The sequence below is a fragment of the Gossypium raimondii genome, chromosome 11 (assembly GCF_025698545.1).
Source record: "Gossypium raimondii isolate GPD5lz chromosome 11, ASM2569854v1, whole genome shotgun sequence".
Taxonomy (NCBI): domain Eukaryota; kingdom Viridiplantae; phylum Streptophyta; class Magnoliopsida; order Malvales; family Malvaceae; genus Gossypium; species Gossypium raimondii.
This window is the reverse complement of record NC_068575.1, coordinates 45,095,540-45,116,790: the sequence shown is the minus strand read 5'-3', so window position 1 is coordinate 45,116,790 and position 21,251 is coordinate 45,095,540. Positions and strand designations below refer to the sequence as shown.

General features: G+C 31.9%; 3 protein-coding genes across 4 annotated transcripts; 2 read left to right on the top strand and 1 right to left on the bottom strand.

The window, feature by feature from the left end:
* The first annotated feature begins 10,800 nt into the window (after positions 1 to 10,800).
* On the top strand, positions 10,801 to 11,682 carry LOC105801026 (uncharacterized). The gene has a single exon (XM_012632372.1). It carries the CDS (start codon positions 10,801 to 10,803, stop codon positions 11,680 to 11,682), a length of 882 nt encoding a protein of 293 aa, XP_012487826.1.
* Positions 11,683 to 13,106: 1,424 nt separating this feature from the next.
* Positions 13,107 to 15,175, top strand: LOC105803660 (uncharacterized). Its single transcript, XM_012635999.2, has 7 exons — positions 13,107 to 13,283; positions 13,388 to 13,520; positions 13,645 to 13,748; positions 13,841 to 14,012; positions 14,106 to 14,246; positions 14,327 to 14,415; positions 14,514 to 15,175. Exons 1-7 carry the CDS (start codon positions 13,108 to 13,110, stop codon positions 15,040 to 15,042), a joined length of 1,344 nt encoding a protein of 447 aa, XP_012491453.1. The 5' UTR covers position 13,107; the 3' UTR covers positions 15,043 to 15,175.
* Positions 15,176 to 15,204: 29 nt separating this feature from the next.
* On the bottom strand, positions 15,205 to 19,184 carry LOC105803661 (protein S-acyltransferase 10). 2 transcript variants are annotated; one of them, XM_012636002.2, is made up of 11 exons: positions 18,810 to 19,184; positions 18,438 to 18,552; positions 18,035 to 18,109; positions 17,855 to 17,924; positions 17,570 to 17,697; positions 17,153 to 17,186; positions 16,654 to 16,763; positions 16,224 to 16,310; positions 15,925 to 16,008; positions 15,721 to 15,786; positions 15,205 to 15,584 (listed from the first exon to the last, which is right to left on the bottom strand). In XM_012636002.2, exons 1-11 carry the CDS (start codon positions 18,889 to 18,891, stop codon positions 15,410 to 15,412), a joined length of 1,026 nt encoding a protein of 341 aa, XP_012491456.1. In that variant the 5' UTR covers positions 18,892 to 19,184; the 3' UTR covers positions 15,205 to 15,409. The 2 variants fall into 2 exon arrangements, with proteins under 2 accessions (XP_012491456.1, XP_012491455.1); XM_012636001.2 differs by having other exon boundaries at positions 17,570 to 17,706; positions 18,810 to 19,183.
* Positions 19,185 to 21,251: the final 2,067 nt, after the last annotated feature.

The window sequence follows — 21,251 nt, the reverse complement described above, 5'->3', positions numbered from 1 at the left end:
AGAGACATAGGTGTGATTGTTTGGACTAACAATTTATTAGATAGGACCCAAGTTAAATAAATCCTATATCCGTTTATGGATTTATTCGCTTGTCACATTCATAGTGTGGTTACCTTAATCCTAAGTAAATGACAGACAATGTGTGCGTAACTCGTATGCTTTGATGTATTGATAGTCTTAGTTAATGTAAAGACCTAGTTTCCAATGATATCGAAAATTATGGTTTTGGGACCCCATTTCCGTAAACTGAGCTCGTAAATATTAAGTGCAAATATTTACGGAGTTAGTATATAGGTGAATTGAAATTTGGATAGTCAATTTAGTCGAAATTGTGATTAATTAGGGCTAGGGACTAAATTGTAAAGTCCAATCGCTATATATTTTAATTATAAAATGGCTTGATGACTTAAATTGCAATTAATTCAAGGTTCAAAACAACAAATATACCATGTTAGGTCTTAAGTTAGAGGACGGTAAGGTTTTGGGATTAATAATTTAATAATAAGGTTTATTAAGTAAATTAAGGTTAATTATGTTAATTAACCATTTAAGTATAGTATAAAAGACAAATTAAAAGGGAAAGAAATCAACTTTCTTTCTCTTCCAAACCGTACAAAGAAAGAAATGAGAGAGGAAGCCATTTTTGTTAGGTTCAAGCTTTTAGCTTCAAAATTCAATTAAGTCTTTAGTTATTTTCTTGTAATTTTATAGATTTGAGGTCATGGGAGCTTGATTTAGCTAGCTCATGTACCAATTGGTAAAAAAAATTAAAGTTTTGAAAGTTGTTATTGTTGAGAATTGAAAATTTTAGGTGTTACATTGATAGAAATTAAGCTTATTTTAAGAAAATGACTAAATTGTAAAACTTAATCGATAGTTTTGTATATTAGGGACAAAATTGAATAAAATGTAAAATTTATAGTAGGAATAAGAAATAGGAGGTCTCTAATGGGTATTTGTGAAAATGGGTTTCAATTTCGAGCTATAAATTGAAAGTTAGGTTAGTCCCAGTTTTAAAAACTAAATTAAATAAATTGAAAATTTTATATAAATTGATAATTGATTGTGAATTGGTTGGTTATTGATAGTGTGATATGTTTTTATATCAATTCGTGGCTAACATCGACCCGAATTCGTCGATAGGGAAAGGAAAATCTAAAGTCATCAACGAGTAGTTCGAAATTCTGGTTTGTATTTCTATGATTTGGGAACTATTTATTTTCCACATATGCATGTCATTTTGCATTATATGAAGTTCGAGGTGAGTTATTGGTAAATACTTGAGCTGATTGATTTATTTGAGATCGATTTCCAATACAAGGACTAAATTGAATAAAATACAAGTTTTATGATTTACTTGATATATGATAATTTACATGAAATTGTAAATAAACTATATATACTGAATTGGAAGTTGAATACTCTATTAGTTATTCGGACCGAGTCAAATATAGTTGGCATGCTATAGGGTCAGAGTATTGATTGAAAACCATCGTAGTCGGGAAATTCGGGGTTAAAAAATAATCAATTTGTGAAAGCCATCATGGCTGGGAAATCCGAAGTGGTAATATGTCGTTGATAGCGTCATCATTCTCGAGGAACCCGGGTGATGGATTCGTATATTCATTCCAAGTCTGTGGTGGTTAATATGGTTATAAATGAATGAATTACTTGATTTGTATGTGGAGTAATATATATGAAATGGAAATACAATAGGTGAAATGAATTGAATATGAGCCCTAGGGGTCGGTCGTGCATTAATGAGTCGATAAGCTTGAAAACGATATAAAATGTGGTATGATATGAGAAGTATGTGTACATACATGTATGTTAAAGATGAAAAATTATGTATATAATTGTAATTAGATATAGTGATTGAATTGAATCAAATAGTTTATGGAATTATTGAGAAATTGTTAAACTTGTATGCAAATTTAATGAGTTAGTAAATGAAATTAGTTGTATACTTGCCTTGTGAAAATGGAAGTGTTTTAGATAGAATTGTAAGGAATTAGATTAGAAATTTAATGTATACATGTTTCTTAATTGAGTGTATTGCTCAGTGTACGGTTTTGTTTTCTTCATATACAGGTTAATAGATTCTCGAGCTAGTGACAAGTTAATTCCAGCATCTAGTGGATGATTCCCAACTCACCAAAGTTTGTATATCCCGTTTTAACTTAAGAATGGCATGTACCTAAGTTAGGTTAAGTTTTGGTTTGCTTCTAAATTCTTGTATCTTTTGAAGTTGGCATGATAAGGTGTAAATTGGGCTAAGTGAACATATTTTATTTATAAGTCTTTTGCATATATGATCTAAATGGTATGAATGGTTGATATGTTAAAGATTAGTTGATTATATGTATGTATGTATGTATGTGTGTGTGTGTGTGTGTGTGTGTGTGTGTGTGTGTGTGTGTGTGTGTGTGTGTGTGTGTGTGTGTGTGTGTGTGTGTGTCTTATTATGATTGTATTTATGGTTCCCCATATTATTATTTGTATTATTATGGTCTTTGTTTATAATTGTGATTCATTGCTATCAACGCTATATGTTTTTATATTATGCAATATCATGTTCTTGTTATTTTGAATGTATATTGTACTATCGTTACAAGCCAAGTATAACTCCTTTTACATATTAAATGAATTCTCTAAGAACCTAATAAATTAAACGTACATTTTTGAGCATTTCATTTCCCTTTTATCCAAATTAAAAATCTCGAAATAAGACAATGATTTGCGTTTTGAGAAATTCGAGAAATCATACCCTAACTTACTGGGTTTCGATTTCTCGTTTAACCTAAATGACAAAATATCCTTTTAAATTATGACTTTTGAATAAGTAAAATTTCATGTTTAGATTCGAGAAGGTCGTACCCTAACTTACAGGGTTTTGATTTTCACGATAAATCTAAATACACGAATCTTTTAAACATAAGTTTTTTAAAACGATCTCGTAAATTAATAAAAGATCGTGTTCTAACTTACGGAATATGGTCTTTTCCAAAATCGAGATAATCAAATGTCTTTCAAATAAGTAAATTTTTCGGCATGTATTCTCGTATCGGGAATTCGATACGTTATGTCCTAACGCATTGGATATGACATTTTGTTTTCTCGATATGAGGATTTTTTCTAAAAAATAATGAAGGTAATATTTTGCATTTGGAAATTCGAGAAAGCGTGCCCTAACATGCTGGGTTTCAATTTCTCGTTCGACCAAATAGTCAAATATCCTCTTAAATTTAAACCCATATTATTCCAATTTTTTTTAGGATCATATTTTTAAAACTCTTCAAAGTTTTCAATCTTCGACATTAAGACACTAATTAATCAACTAGGTACCAATTTTGGGCGTTACGAGGGTGCTAATCCTTCCTCGTACGTAATCGACTCCCGAACCTATTTTTCTGAATTTCGCAGACCAAAAGCATTGTTTTAATAAATCTAAACTATTTATTAAAAACAACCGTTTTTCGAGGCGACCCAATCACACCTCATCAAAAAAGATTGGTGGCGACTCCCATGTTCTTTTTTGTTTTCAAAATCCAAGTCGACCCCATTTTATCAAAAAAATGGTGTCAACACACTTTTGATACACCAAGGACTTATATGACCTTAGTTAAAGCCAAAACAAACATATACCAGTTATGTTTCAAGCATAACATTCAATTATACCAATTCTAACTATTCATCAACTTAGCTACCTTATTTTTCTCATTTTGTAATCTTCCACATGTCAAAGCATATAAGCTTATATCATCACTCATACTATCATGAAACATGATTAGTGTCATACATTTACCAAGTCAAACAGAAATCATATTACAAAGATTTAACCATGCCACAATTACCATATAACCAATCCAAAAATGATCATTTTCACACTAAGGTGCCTCTATATACATGCCACAAACTTTGGACTCTAAAGAACATAATTCTACCGTCTTTTGATAGTGTGTGATTCCCACTGATCTGGCTCGACAAGTTCCGCAATGTGACAATCAACAAGGAAAGGAAACAACTAGAGTAAGCATTAAAAATGCTTATTAAGTCCAAATGGAAATACTATGCTTACCTTGATCATTTATAAAAATAACAACTACCTATCACTTTTGCATACAATTTGGCTATATTTGGCAAATAATGTTTTAACTAGTCACGTGCCAACATTAACATTCAAATAAGTTAGATATACTTGAATATCATGAATAATATCAATTAATACCAAAGAAATTTCATGTCACATAAAAAACTATAAACATATATCATTTCATATCAATACATTTTAAGTTTTTCCATTTCAATTCAATGAATTTTGCCTGATGGAACTATAGTAAAACAGACCCGAATACACGGGTGAACTGAGTTGCTCACACAAGCTGAAATTACATCAAGTTACCCATCCAAGCTAAAATTATGTTACATATGACCCGAGAATCTACAAAAGATGCTAAATCTCGTTATAACAAGTAAAATTTTTTATCAAGCGCGCGTATAACCCTATTGGCATGTCAACCGTATCCTAAGCTTTTACTAAGTTCACAGGGGCATCATGTTCGTATATATGTCATTACCTATCCCTATAATAATCAACCATAATTCATATTGTACCTTGTGCATGACCAAATGTTTTCATTTACATGCCTTGTAATCAATCAACTTTCACATTTGTACCTTGTACTATTACATAATATGATCACATAACATTTCAATTTAGTTCATTATTAACCATACATGCAATTTTCACTAGTGTTCTAATTATATCCAAACATATATATGAAATCAAACACAAAATTACACATAATATAAAATAATATAGTAAGTTCCATATGAACTTACCTATTCAAAATGTGAAAAGAATGGATACTTCAAAGACTAATTCATAATTTTGTTTTTCCCTATTAGCTCCACTTTGATCCAAATATTGATCTATACAATTATTTTATATCCAAATTGATACTAATCACTTTCATACAATGTTATGATATGTATGAACCTATATAAATTCATTTTTCGATTTCCTCATATTTTACATTGTATTCAATTTGGTTTCTAAACTCGGGATAAGCATAACTTTCAATTCCTAGCTTGAATTAAAATTCAATTTCATATATTCTCATTAGAGACCTTATACTTTATATTTCTAACATATTTCATGTCAAGTTTTACATTTATTCAGTTTGGTCCCTAATGTAACAAAGTTAACAATAAGTTAAATTAACTTTACAATATAGTCATTTTCATAATCTAAGCTTAAAATCTATCAATTTCAAGCCTAATTCTTCAAGAAATCAACAATGAAAACTTTTCCAAAACTTTAACGGTTTAATAAATTGGTACATTGGCTAACTAAATCAAGCTCTCATGACCTCAAATCTATAAAATTACAAGAAAATAACTTAAATATACCTTTTAATTTATGGTTGAATGTCATGAAAATTTCTAGGTTTTCTTCTTTTGTACTACAAGAAAATAGGTGGAAGATGAAGATGAAAATTTTCCACTAACTTAACATATGTCTATAATTGGATTAAAGAATAATCAAGTTAGTTTAATTAATATAAACATAATTTAATTAACTTAATTTAACATTAATTAATCTTAGTGGATTACACCATCATCATCCACTTTCTCCTATTTAAGAATGGTCTAGTAACCATTTTGACCATTTGATTAATTGTTATTTAAGTCCTCAAGCCTTTAGTCGATTAAAACTCTATATTAATTGAACTTTTACAATATAATCCACAGGCCTTAATTAATTATTTATTCGATAAAATTACTTGACCAATCTTTGATATATTTTTATAACAACTCCATAAATACTCATATTTAATATTTTACTGATTCGATTTACTGAATAGGGTTCGAAATCATATTTTCCAATACCATTGAAAATTGGACCGAAACATAAGGACCTACATATCACTTAATAGAGAATAAATTCAATTTTATTTTATTTTATTTTATTTTGTTTTGTTTAAGATTATATTATCATTTATCAAACAATATATTCAATATTTAATTTTAAATAATATACCAAATTGATTTTATAACTTAAATTCAACACTTAATTTTTCAATATTTATTTTTCAACACTTTTTTAGCACTTAATTTTGACTTTATCAAATATATCATAAGTCATCATAATTTCATAAGAATAAGTTGACTAAATTTATTTGCTCATAAATTCTGATACAGTACCGTTGCCATAATTTTAACGGGATTAGAATTGGGCTGAGAAATAATTTAATTAGTTTAATTAATTAATTAAATGTGTAGAGGCCCAGTTTAGCCCGGGAATAACAAGGCCCAAATGGCCTAAAACTTTACACATTTTCAGTAAAACCTAACCCTAACACCCCATGTGCGCTGCATCCATCTGCTGCCACCCTCGGGCGCACCGCCCGCACCTCGGCCCTAGGTCTGCTCCTCTGGCGCATCTCTTGCACCAAAATGGTAGGCTACCTCTCCCCTGACCACTTGCAAGAAAAGAGAAAGAAAAAAAGATTACCGAACAGAGGCAAAAACAATAATAGAACATCAATGAACAATGTAAATCGGCTATGAAGGCCGGGAATAAAAATGTAATAGGGGGTCGATTTTTGAAGGAATTCTGAATACAAAAAGAGAGTTTGAAACAAAGAAAATCAAGGTGCCATTTTTATATTTATTATTATTATTTCGAAAATAAATAAATAGTATAAAAATAAAGAGTGAGATCCCTTACCTTTAACGCCGTGGTCGGAGGCTTCTTCAGCCTTGAGGGTGGCTGAGACGGTGGGCTCGCCGCAAACCCCACCGGCGGCTACGGGGAGCCGAAGGGTCCCTTAGTCTTTTTTTTTTCTTTTTTTTTCTTCGTTTTTTGGAGGTCTTTTGGACCGTTTTAACCCCAAATTCGGGCTCTACTCGAAAAGAGGAGCGAAAGGGGAGATTTTGGTTTTTTTCGACCACCTCGGACAGTGGCGCCGTCGCTGGCGGCCAGCGGTATGCGCGGTGGCCGATGACCGGACCCCTGGCCGGATTCTGGGGAGAGAATGGGGCTTGAGAGAATTCTGTTTTGTTTTTTAGAGGTAAGGGGAAAATGAAGGATTTTTTAAAAAAATTTGGCCTTTATAGCAACATGAAACGGCGCCTCGTTTTGGCCTCAGACCCGAAAATCGACCCGTTGACCCTCAGGATCCACGTGTTTTCAGCGGAAGGGCTAATTTCACTTTCAGCCCTTCCACTTTTTAATTAGTTTTCAATTCAGTTTTGCATTTCTTTAAATTTACCTTACAATTTTATTATTATTTCATTTTAATCCTATAAAGAACGACGACGTTTATATGATAGGGGAATATTTCCATTTCGGTCCATGCACCTTTGCCCGGGTTTTATTTTAGTCCCTAGATCGACCTATCTTTTTTTTAAGAAATTCGCCCTAAAGTATTGCCCAGATTGCAATTTAGTCCTTGGCAGCTTAATTTCGATTTTTTCCTTTTTTTATTTATTATTTTATTTATTTATTTTTAGCTATTCACTTTTATTTATTGTTTATTTATTATTATTTCTTCAACCTTTTACATTTAAAATAAATTTTAAACTAGATTATTATATTTTATTGTCCCTTTTATTATTATTTTGATTGTTCGTTTATATTTTATTGATTTATCATTTCTTTAAATTATTAGATTTTCATGTTATGTTTATTTATTTTTCTTATTATTATGGGGTTCCTATTTTCATTTTATTTTATTTTATGATGCTTCATTTATTGTAGTTGCAATTTAACAATCAACATCACACCATTAATATTGTATCCTATTATTTACCTTTAAATATTTTATCCACAAAGTATTTTGCATCATTTCATTATTGTTGTGTTATGCATTATTTTTTAAGAAAATTTATTTGTTCTCTTTCACACTATGTTTGACTAAATTAAACCTATGTCCTATTAAGTATCACATTAGTTCTTACTTAAATTCAAAAAAAGAAAATTTTTAAAAATAAGGCAATGTTTTGTTTTTGGAGATTCGAGAGATCATACCCTAACTTATGGGGTCTCGATTTTCTCATTGAACCTAAACAACTGAATATCCTTTTGAGATTAAAATACATAAGTTTTTTTTTAAAGGCAAGCTTATCCTCGAAGGTTCATTGTGTCGTGTCCCAACGTACGGGGTGTGACATTTTACAGTCTAGAGAAGAGAGGGTCTTTAACGTTTATTTCGATTTATTGAAGCAAATCTTAAGTAAAATTAACATTAATACAAAAAGAGATCGTATTTTAAATTTTCGTTCAAATTTTCAATCTTCGACATTAAGACATTAATTAATCAACTAGGTATCAATTTTAGGCGTGACGAGGGTGCTAATCCTTCCTTGTACGTAACCGACTCCCGAACCCGTCTTTTTGAATTTCGTGGACCAAAATCGTTGTTTTAATAAATCAAGTCGTTTATTCAAAAACAACCACTTTTCGAGGTGACCATATCACACATCATCCAAAAAAAGGATTGGTAGCGACTCCTGTGTTCATTTTCGTTTCCAAAATCAAAGTCAACCCTGTTTTAAAAAAATGGTTTCGACAAAATGAATAAATAATTTTTTAAGATAGGAAAAATATTTATTAGGCTAAAAAAATTTATATGAGTTGGTTTAAAAATTGGATAACACTAATTGATATGGTAAATGACGAGGCCCAAATAAGACTGATTTTATAGGGAGAAATAGCAAACCCTAATCCCATAGAGGGCTTGCCCCACCCCCACCTTATACATTCCTAGTAGGAGTTGATTTTTTCTATTAAAATATTATTATTTTATTACAACTTGTTCAATTAAAACTCTTGTTATTTTTATCTATAAATATATATTAGGGGCTAGGTTAAACACACACCTCATATACATTGATATTCGATTTTTTAGCCCTCAAAATTTTACTAAAGTGTTCATTGATTTGTGAATAATGCCCACACTCTAACAAACCAAGGTCAATGATAGTGGAGAAGATCGAGTGGTCGGAAGCCATGAACAACTTATTCTGTCTAATCCAAAACACATGCACTATTCAAGTAAATGGTTTATTGATATAAACATCCCAACCGGTCGGCTTTAAAGAAAATTTTTAAATTTCCATTGTGTTGAATTCCACTATTTTCAAATTGATTTTTCCAATATAGTCCAACAAATATGGAATGCTAAAATAATTAAATAAAATTGTCTATAATGTTTATTTTCTTATTATTTTTATTAGCAATCGTATTATTAACTACTTTCTTGGACTAATATATTATATATGATGATTTATTTTCATTTTTATTACTCGTTTATATTTTTTTATGGTATTGATATTTTTATGGTAATTAATATTTTAAAATATATATAAATTATATAAATGTGTAATTATAATTTATAATTACGAATTGTATTATCAAACATAATATATAAAATTATGACATAATTACACTCTATCAATCAAACATATTTAGACAATTAAAAGGATTGTAATTACAGAAAAGGTTACTGTCCAAATACACCCTTGTTAAGTATTAATGCAGTCCCTATGTTGTAATTAACATTGAAGTCTATATAACCAAGGAAGGCTTACACAACGCCTCCTCAATTTTTCCATTATTTTATAACTGGTCAAATTTTAATTCTAATCCTTCTATTATGATCACTTTTGAGACTCTGCTCTTATAACGATATTAGTAAATATAAATATTTTAATTAAAATGTTAAGGATGTTGTAAGGAACAATTTTGTTTTCGTCTTAAAAATGCGTTTTCTTATAAAAGGAATGCCCTAAGGTTTCTCTTCGTGACACGTGTAGAATATTTATTTATTTTTTAGCCTTTATAAAATGATGGTCGACTGATAGTTTTGGTCCTTATATTATGCACATATTTAGTATTTAGTCTTTATATTTTACTTTTACATAATTTGATCATTTAGTTTTACAATAACATTAGTTAGTCCAAATTATTAATATCTTTAATTGTTCGAGTTAAAGTGCTGGGAAGAAAAAATATTTTAAAAGCACATTTCTAACATAAAAGGAAATTTATTTCGACATAATAAGTTAGAACAGTATTTAAAAAAAAACTAAGCTCAACATTGTGTCAGACATAATAAAAGGCGTCAATTATTTAGATTAATTAATGATATTATAAAATTTTAAGGGTCAAGTTATGTCAATTTAAAGTACATATACTAAATTCTAAATTTAAACATAGTGATGAGACTATAACTATAATTTAATCTAAAACAACGTATGTCATTCGCCATTTGATATAATAAAAGTTTAACCTTTTTAAAATTTTAATTTTATTAACAATTGAATTTAAAATTTTAAATTCAGAAATTAAAAGAATAAAATTCAGGGATTCTAACTATATTTTAATCTTTAAATTTTACTTTTGTCAAAAAAAAAAAGGGTAACCGAAAACAATAGTAATATATTATTAACAAATAAAAAGTCAGATGTAGAAAGTGAGACAACTGTTGCAATTTTTAAACTTTGGGAATTTGGGAAATGTGGCAAGCAGGCAGGGAGGCAGAGTCTTCAGGTTGCAGCCAAAACATGACACCTCATGCATGCATACATATTCTTCATCATTTTGGTGAATGACGTGACATGGTATCCGGGCTCAAAGGGGCAATGCCCATTCTGGCTCACATGATCGCTCACATTGGCATAGCATAGCATCCAATATTTATATAAATAGATATTCCCTTGTTTGATTTTGACAGTGAACATCTCAAACTCTCAAGCTCTGAAAGAAGAAAAAGAGCAAACTAAAAAAAAAAAATGGGTGGCAAATACCATTCAAGATCAATCAGCTTGCCTTCAAGGTCACATCCTACCACCCTTAGAATCGAAGATGAGCTCAACAGGCTCAAAGCTTGGGACGCATCATCACCTTTGACCACATGTGAGTCGATTTTTACATGTCTTTCGGGATTGGAAGACTTGTACCGATGCATGAATGATCTTCTCAGCATGCCTTCGACACAACAAGTCCTCTCCCAGTATCATCAACATGAGAAATGTATTGATGAATTGTTGGATGGATCTGTGAGGCTTTTGGACATTTGTGGCATTGCAAGGGATAACATGTATGAAATCAAGGAACATGTTCATACTCTTCAATCAGCTCTCCGAAGGAGAAAGGGTGATTTGAGCATTGAGGATAACATTGTTAACTACATTAAATTCAGGAAGCAAATGAAGAAGAAAGGAAAGAAATTGATCACAGAGTTGAAGCAAATGGGAAACAAACTTGGAGCATCACCACTCCTCCTGGACCAGCACCAGGACGAGGACCAGTATCATCATTTCTCAGCTGTGATCCGGGTCCTAACACAAGTTAATGCAATCAGTGCTTCAATCTTGCAACCATTTTTCTCATTTTTGTCATCACCAGTTTCCTCAAAGCAAACAAGATGGTCTGTGGTGTCAAAGTTGATGATGCACAAGGGGGTAATATCGTGTGAAGAGAATGTAAATGAATTGGAAAGCGTGGATGCCGCACTTCGCAGACATACTTGCGATGTTGAGAAGTTGCAGATGGCACATAAAAGATTGGTGGAGTTGGAAAGTGGGATTGAAGGCCTAGAGAATCGTTTGGAATGTGTGTTTAGGCATTTGATCAAAGCAAGGACCTCTCTCTTGAACATCATCTCTCAATAGTGATTTCCCAATTCTATTTGCTGTGCCGAGGCATCCAAATTTTAGAGGACATGCCCCGGATATTTTTATTTATTTATATAAACTCCAACCAATTGTACATTACACAAAAATTATTGCTATAGAATGAAATATCTTGTGTTTTATCTTCTGCTGATATTGAGATTTAATAGTTTCTCCCCCAGTTTTGGTATTTGAGACCTTGTCAATTTCTCTTGGACTTCAGAAATGATATATGGGAGAAAGTGATAACAGGAAAGGATTAGAGACTGCGGAGCAGATGTCTCGAACTTAGGTTCATAACTTCAACTAATCTGATATAACTATATTAAGTATGGTTCTTGTGGATTATTTCCATTTGAGTGAAATAAAGAGTTACTTATCAGCTTTAATCAGTTTCTTAAGAATTTCATCCATTTCTACTTTTAGTAATGACATATCTAACAAAGCAACCGGATAATTACACGTGGTATACTACACGTACCTCATGCTGGTGTGATACATTTTGCCACATAAAATCAAAAAATCTCCAAACTAAATAATTTTTAGTAATTATTTTAAAAAACTATGCCCAATATGAATCTAGACATGGTTTTAAAATAATTATTAAAATTTATAAAAAGAATATAAATTTTTGAAATTATTTAAAATTTATTAAAACAGTGTCTAAAATAAGCCACTGTTTGTCTAAGTTTATTCTAGAGTTGTTTCTTAAATAATTATAGAAAATTAGTTAACATTTATTAACGATTATAAGAAATTAATAAAATAGAACTTATCAGCTTAATTAGCTAAAAATATCAATTGGATTAAAACGATATCTGTGTATATTATATATGGGTATGTTTGATTTCTTTACAAATGCGTGCATATATGAATTTTAAAAATTTTAATTATTATTTATAATTATTAACAATTTTAAATATATTTTTTATAATTATTTAAAAACCACTTTAGAATGAACTAGAGGTTGTTTTAAAATTTTTAAAGTAAATTTTAAAAACTTTAAAACTTCTTATAATTTTAAATAATTTTGGAAAAAGCTTAACCCGTGCCTTTTATCAGAGAGAACAAAAAACATCTTAATTTTTTAACATTTGACAAACCACAATATTCCACCTCATCAAGTTCCCAGTGTTATTTTTGTAAATTAAGAAAATAGCTATTCCGAAGAAAGAAATAAAAAACTTCCAATTCTTCCTGTTCGGTTTAGTAGAAAATTTATATAAACATTCAAAATTGAATATCCATTTGACATTGGAAAATGGGCTTCTTTGATCCAAATTGAAGCCCGAAAAGCTGATAGGATCCCCATCGGATTCTTCCCACGTGTCAAATCACATAACGGTTACATTGGTCGCTGTAGAAGAAAGTGGGACCCAGACAATGAAAAGGATTTAAGTATTGCTGAAAAAACAGTGTATCCCAATGCCCTTTTTGCCAATCCAACCGTTACAAATAGACACTCTTCTTCTTCTTCTTAGATCCTCTGCAAGGCCAAGGGTGCAAGCCATGACGGTCGCGGCTGCCGCCACTGCACATTCCAAGAAGCTCATGAAGCTTACGCTCTCTCTCTTCGGAAATGGCTTCAACTCCTCCAAATGGTACCCTCCATTTCCCTTAAAAACCAAAAAGAAGAGAATTTTTTTTTTCGATTCTGGGTTTCCATTTCTTTATTTTTGTTTCGTTTCTCTTGTTATTTATCCAGCAAAACGGCTGCCAAAATGGCGGTTGCAAGGATAAAGCTACTCAGGAACAAGAGACAAGTAGTGGTGAAACAAATGAGGCGTGACATCGCCTTGCTTCTTCAGTCTGGTCAAGATGCCACCGCCCGCATTCGAGTATTCATTTTGCGTTACTGTTTAGTTCGCCATTACTAGCATTACACCATCATATATATAGATTTAAAAGTCCTCCTATTTGTCTTTGTCTGTTTTGTTTCTTATATTGGGAATGGATGTTTAGGTTGAACATGTCATGAGAGAACAAAATGTTTTGGCTGCAAATGAGTTCATTGAGCTCTTTTGTGAGTTAGTGGTAGCCAGGCTTTCCATCATCAAGAAGCGTAGGTGAGGCAGCCTGATGACACCATCGGTTACTTACTATAGATTTTCTCTTTACATAAAATAAAATGTTCCTAAAGCAGTCCCAACTATTCCAGGGAATGCCCTGCTGATCTGAAAGAAGGAATTGCTAGTTTGATATTTGCGGCCCCAAGATGTGCTGAGATTCCAGAGCTAATAGAAATTAGAAACATTTTTGAGAAGAAATACGGAAGAGATTTTGTAGCTGCTGCCACTGATCTGCGGCCCAACTGCGGTGTTAATCGCTTGGTTAGCTTTCTCTTTTATCATGAATTGTAGGATATCAAATTTAGCTTGCTGTTGAGAATACTGACATTGCCTTGCTTGTCTCTGTGCCTACAGCTGATTGACAAGCTCTCAGTTAAAACTCCTACAGGTGAAACAAAATTGAAAGTCATGAAGGAAATAGCTAAGGATCACAACATAGAATGGGATACAACTGAATCAGAAAAGGAGCTGCTCAAGCCTCCTGAAGAGCTTATTGTTAGTTCACAAGTCCATTCATTCTAAGCTCATTTCTTTGCCGTTCTAATATAAACTAATGTGCTTTTCTAATTGAATAGGAGGGGCCACGTAAATTCGTTAGTGCAACCAGCTTACCTGTGAAACCTGCTACAAATCATTGTCCCGAACCAAAAGAGTCTATGACCAGGTAACTCCGCTCTAGGTCAGTTTTCAATCAAAAATTTTCACCATCAACTGTTTCTAACTTGTTTATATTCTTTGTTCTTACTAAAATTAATGTGGCAGAGGAGAAGAGGGCCATAATCGTTTTAAAGACACGGTTGCAGCTGCTGAAGCAGCAGAAGAATCTGCAAAAAAAGCAATTGCTGCTGCACAAGCTGCTGCATATTTGGCCAACCGAGAGAGTAATCTATTTAGTGAAGCATCTGGTTGTGTAGGCAACGCTGCTCGAGGATCTGTTCCAACTTCTGCTCCTGGAGCTAGGAGAATGTATGAATCTCGGAGTTTTGGGACGTTCTACCCTCCAAGTACTGAGGATGTAAGACCCGGCAACAATGGAGGTGGAAAGACCTGTAGGAGACACAGCTACAATCATGCCCCTGCTGCACATTCAGATATAAAGTTTGATGAATCAGATTGTGATGAAGAAATAGAAATTGAAGATTATCCTGTTGGCAGCACTGATCTGCCACCACCAGTACCTTCTCTTGAGAAACAGGATTCTTCTATTCACCGTGTACACCCAAAATTGCCGGATTATGATGACCTTGCAGCTCGTTTTGAAGCTCTCAAGTATCGCAAATCACTACCATGAAAATCAGATGCTTGTAACCAATTTTATTGAGATTCAGATATTATTATACAATTTTATGAATGCATTTGTTCTGTATGTACTGTCCTTGAGAAAGGAAATAGAAGATGTAATAATCATATATAGTTGATGTCAATTTTTTGTTTCTGGTAATGGAAGATGACATGGGTAACAAGCCTTATCAAATAATAGTTAGAATATAAATCTAACACAGTTTAAAACATCAGAAGTATAAATCTAAACCCGACAAGCAACTCTGCCTTAAGCCAACCATATCTAAATAAATGATACATAACACCACCTCACATTAAAATTTTGCGGGTAAAGAATCAGTTCATAGATATGGTAAATGATATATTGCCCTATAATGTCAGCAGCAACGGCATGTTAAAACATCTAAGCAAGTGTAGGGCCTTGACTTTTCTTCAAGCTCTTGAGCTGAGGGCAGAGGTTCCAAACTGTATATGTTGCTTCCATCACAACAGAAGTCATATAAATTGTGGCAAACTCCTTTACTAAAAGGATATACTCGCTCAGGAATCCCCCTGCATATCACAAGAATGGCAAATTTTCTGAGCCCGTATTCATAGCCCCCATTTACATCCCAATTATCTCTCATTAATATGTACAATTTACATCATGATGCCAAGCAGTATGAAGTGAATAAAAGCACCAGCTTACCTTAGATATGGGATTCGCCTGCGTCTAACGAGTTCATAAGTTGTCTGATTTGTCAGAATAAGATAGCTGCAATAAAATAAAATAAAATAATAATAATAATAATAAAGGTTCCCATATTTGAACGGTGCTTGTGGAACAGTAACACGAAAACTAATCACCAAATCTTAAATTCAATGCTCAAAACAAGTAAAGAACAGAAGTTACCTATGAAAAAATAGAAGTAGTAGTAGAAACACAATAAAAATTGACAAGGGGATCAATAGTAAAATCGCAATAGCATCATTCCACCTGTCAACAAAGGTTTTCAATGTCAAATTTCAGATTCAGGTAAATATACAAGCTCTTTCCCAAACCAAAAAAGAATGAAGATGTAACCACACAAACACCGAATGAAAAGTCAAAAAAATCAACATGTAGCAAACTATAGTGGAGTCATACTAGAAAATTTGGTACTGCCATACCAACACGTAAGAAAGAAAAGGTGCTGTCATAATATAACATACCAGGCCCTTGATATGTTGGCCCTCAGGTAAGTAATGTACAAGATGCCAGTCCAGAGGCACAGCGCACTCTCTTCACAAATGTACCACCTAAATTTACAAATTGAAACAATAAAACAATTTGGTTCAAAATTAGGAAAATATATATTTCAAATTTATGAAATTGGTAATGTAGGCAGAAGAATACCAGCATGCATACAAATTCATTTTATTCGAGGAATGAACTGAAGTTGGATACATGTAAACAGTTCAAAATAGATCCAGATATGAAAGAAAAAGAAAAGAAAGGGGGGATCCTCTTCAAAGTTGGATAAGTGTTTTTCCCTTTACAGTTTTTAATTACATTTTAGCAACATATTTCATAGTAACATATATAAGGGCACAAGATATAGGCAAAGTCATAAAGAACATGTCCAACATGATGTAGACTCACCAAAATTTACAGTGATTACCCTGGCCAATGCATGTTCCGAGCCATACACAATGGTGATCAAAGTGAAGAACACATTTATCACAATCATAACAATGCTTTGCACGTGGAGGCTGCAATTGTGCAATAACAGTATAAGTAACAGCCACATGCCATGTAATGTGGACAATCAGAAACAACTCTTCATAGAATTCATTACACAAAAAAATAGCTGGATGATTAGAAACAACCATTTACACAATTTTTGCAATGAAGATCCAATCAAAAGCTACAATAATGACTCAATTTAACAAATTTTCCTGCGTACATGGACCTCCATGCCACTAACAAAGCAAAAAACACATACACATGCATTCTTTTGAGCTAGACTTTATACAAAGCCAAGAATAAGCATCCACCATCAAGGTAAATAACACAAAATAAACAGATGTCACCAAGAAATCTTGATTCATGAAAAAAAAAACTGCATCATATGAAGGGCATAAACATAGAATCTCAATACCTGTTCAACATTACAATAGGGGCAAATGCAAGACCTGAAAAATCCAAACCGAAGTTAAAATTTCTGTAAATTCTATAAACTTCCCATAACTTCTACTTTTTCTTGATGGTTTGAATGATAAAAATTAGATTAAACTCAAACAGAAAGCCAATATTCATGTCATATGTTTAGTAGAATTGCTTCACAATATGAAATTAAACTAGCAAGGCAATTAACTTAAAATTAAGTCCACAACTGAGTTGGGTATATAAAAGCAACAATGGTAAGTAAAAGGAAAGAGCAACAAGTGAAACACAACAGAAAATACCATAATAGCTTAACTTATTTGGCTCTTGGCACCCATGAAGATTCATAAACATAAGTCTTTAAAAAAAGAAACTGAAAGATCTATCAAAAAATCAATGAAGTTCTACACACCTAATGGAGGTTCCAGGGGGATACATGTCCATCACCAACTTTGTCCAAGAAGTAGAATTAGTCCCTTGAAAATTTCTTCCTGATTGACACCCTTCTACAGGCAAGCTTCCATTTTTGCTTGAAGCAGTCTGTCTTTGCTTAAACATTATAAGAACAAGATTAGTAAGATTCCATGTATATATCCAATTCTGTTTCTACTATATCCAGAATAATTTAGTTCTAACTTCCGGAATATGGAAGAGAAAGAATTGACAAGGAACAATAAAAGGAAAAAAAAATGCTTACTTTGGCCATTGATGACTTCTTACATATCACATTTGTCTCATTAACAGCCCTCATTGCATCAAGGACATAACTAAAAGTAGAAAAACATGAAAGGGAACGAACATATCAGATTGAAAATGTAATGGGTACATTATACAGTTAAAACTTTGATCTCAACAGTAATTGCGGACCGATATTTACCCAGGAGAAGAACCAGAAGTAATGAAGTATTGCACCAATGTGGCGAAAAACAACAACAAATATAAAGCAGTGTACCTAAACGGAGAAAGAATTAAATTGAAGGTTCAAAGCTATGAAGCAATTACTATCAAAAACAGCAAAAGGAAATACTAAAGCAAGTGAGTTTGGAAAAAAAAAAAAAAACTTTAAAACGTCTAGTAAAAGCAGAATGAGTAATATTGCTTCATAAATATTGAAATGTTATTATGCGTATAGCCTAGTTCTCTTCATAGATATCATTATGCAATAAAAGTAGAAGCTTGAGGTGGAAACAATCATTTAATGTAAAGGTGGAATAAAGGTATCCAGCTCTAACTTTTCATCTAAGATAAAATAATAGCATCGAATGGAATACTATACATACCAGGGTTCTTTTTTCGTTTTATCTATCAAATCACTATCGAAAAGGAAGAGAATGCCAACGTATACCAGATGCAGCATCACTAATGTCACTTTCAAAACCAACGATGATCTCCGTGCTGAAAACCCAACAAGAAAATCAAATTCAATTTTTAAAAAAAGAAGAAGAAAGAACAAAGAAAATGAGGAAATTTAACCGTGGAAAAAAGAGGAAAAACCATGCCTACTAAAACAAAAAAAAACATTGAGAAATTGACGAGTAATTAACTAATTAACTGCAATTCAGATGAGACTCGCACAGCAAAAACACAGTAAAACGCTTTCCCACCTTTTTCTCTTTTTCGGGAAATAAACAGAGATAAAAAAAAAAAAGTACCAGGATCGGAGAGGCAAGGGAAGCAGTGATAGCATCGGTCGAGAGCTCGATCGCGAAAGGAACGGCACATACCAATGACCATGGTCACCAAACAAATCCTCCCAACAACAACAAAATTTCAAATCAAATCAAAAAATTAAATGACACCACTCGTTGCATCACAATGCTCCTCTTTTGGTTCTGTTTTTCCTGGTAAAGTTCTTGTTTTTCTCTTTTGCTAGCAAGATAATTTTTTCTAGGGCAAGTGAGAGTAGAATAGAAATAGGCAAAGCCAAAACTCTTAACTAGAAACGTAAAGGGAAAAGAATACAGCTTGAGGAAGACTGCAGATAAACTAAAAAAATAGAGTGCTGGTACAGAAATAAAAGCAAATTGGATGAAGTAAGCTGCTATTTAATTATTGCGTAGATCACATCGGCGGACAATCCGCATACATCCCCATATCTTTATGGGCTTTCACTCTTTAACCTCAAGCCCAATTCAAAATATAATATAAACATTATAAATAAAGTCTATCTTAATATTTGTATTATTTAATTTAGGAGCAACTTTTATTTATCTGATTTAAATTTTAAAATCAAAACATAAATTTAAATAGATAAATCTGAAAATTATTTGATTAAATTTAATATTTTATATGATTTTTGTCCCACTACCATCAATTTATGAAAAACAACTCAATTTAATGCTCCTCACTTTTGTTTTGTTTATCATTTTGATTCTTATTTTAAATTTTAATTAAATTGTTATTATTTGAATTATAAAAACTAAATTGTTTAAATTTTAAGCCCATGTGGTAATTTATATACCTCATAAAAAATTCGAAAAGATAAATAAAAATTTAAAAATAATTGCTTTGTTTACTACTGCCTCAATGTTGTTTATAATTTTAAGACTTAAAGATGAACAAATACCAAATTTAAGGACGTTAACACAAATTTTAACAATCCGATCAAATTTTCCAATAGAATATATTAAATTGACTAAAACTTAAAATTTAATATCTAAATTGATGAAAAGAAAAAGACGAAAGATTAGAGTAAAATTTTAACATATACCTTAAAAAGTAATAAATGAAGAGTGTGGTGGGCAATTTATCTTAACTAGTCTGGAGACTTTTGTTGTACACCTCTCTCACCTATAGAAGATTGAGACTGGTAGATGGAGACTGGACCACACGATTTCAATGGTCCAACTCCTAACAGTCAACCCAACCCAGCTGAAATTCCACTAAACTTTCTACGTTGCGTTGTTAGGTTATGGTCAAAATTGCAATTATTCACGTTATAATTAAATATTTGGTTAAAATATATTATTAGTCTTTGTAATTTGACAAATTTAAGTTTTGGTCCCTATATTTAAAAAGTTAAAAATTTTTATAAAATAAAGAGAGTTAGAAAGAATAAAGAACAAAGAAAATATGAAAGCAATAGAGAATATACTTTATTAATCAAAGGGATAATTTACAATGCTTCATCAGAGTCTCTATTTATAAGCATAAGAAGTATAAAATAAGTAAAGATCTAATTCTAATAATTATTAGAATTTAAAGTACATCAACACTTTATCTTTATCATGATGGACATCCACTTAACAAGATATTCATAACACTCCCCCTTGGATGTACATTGGTAGATAATGTGCCTCGTTAAAACCTTATTAGGAAAAACCCTGTGGGATAAAAAACCTAATGAAGGAAAAAGAGTGTACAATCTTCTATTACAAGTTGTCTCATTAAAAACCTTTACTAAGAAAACTCAATGGGACAAAACCTTGGTTAAAGGAAAATAATACAACTTGTTTTTAGACTCCCCCTGATGGCAACATTACATTACATTTTTGAGTTGACGCATTCCAATCTTGTGCAGTATCTTTCAAATGTTGAAGTTAGCAATGCCTTAGTAAAAAGATATGCTAAATTATCACTAGAACGAATTTGTTGAACATTTATATCACTTCTTTTCTCAAGACCATGGGTGAATAATAATTTTGGTGAAATATGTTTCGTTCTATCACCTTTGATGTAACCACCCTTCAATTGAGCTATACATGTTACATTATCTTCATATAAGATAGTTGACATATTTTCCTATAAAGGCAAATTACATATCTTTTGGATATATTAGATCAATAACATTAGCCAAACACACTCTCGACTTGCCTCATGCATTGCAATTATTTCTACATGATTGAAGAAGCGGCAAGTAATGTTTGCTTTGTTGAATGCCATGATATGGCAATACCCCCATGTAAATAAATATCCTATTTGAGATCGACCTTTATGTGGATCTAATAAGTATCCAGCACCGGCATAGCCAACTAATAGGGATTTTGATTCATTTGAATAAAATAACCTCATATCAATGGTCCCTCTAAAATATCTAAATACATATTTAATTACATTCCAATGTCTACATGTTGGAGAAGAACTAAATCTTGCTA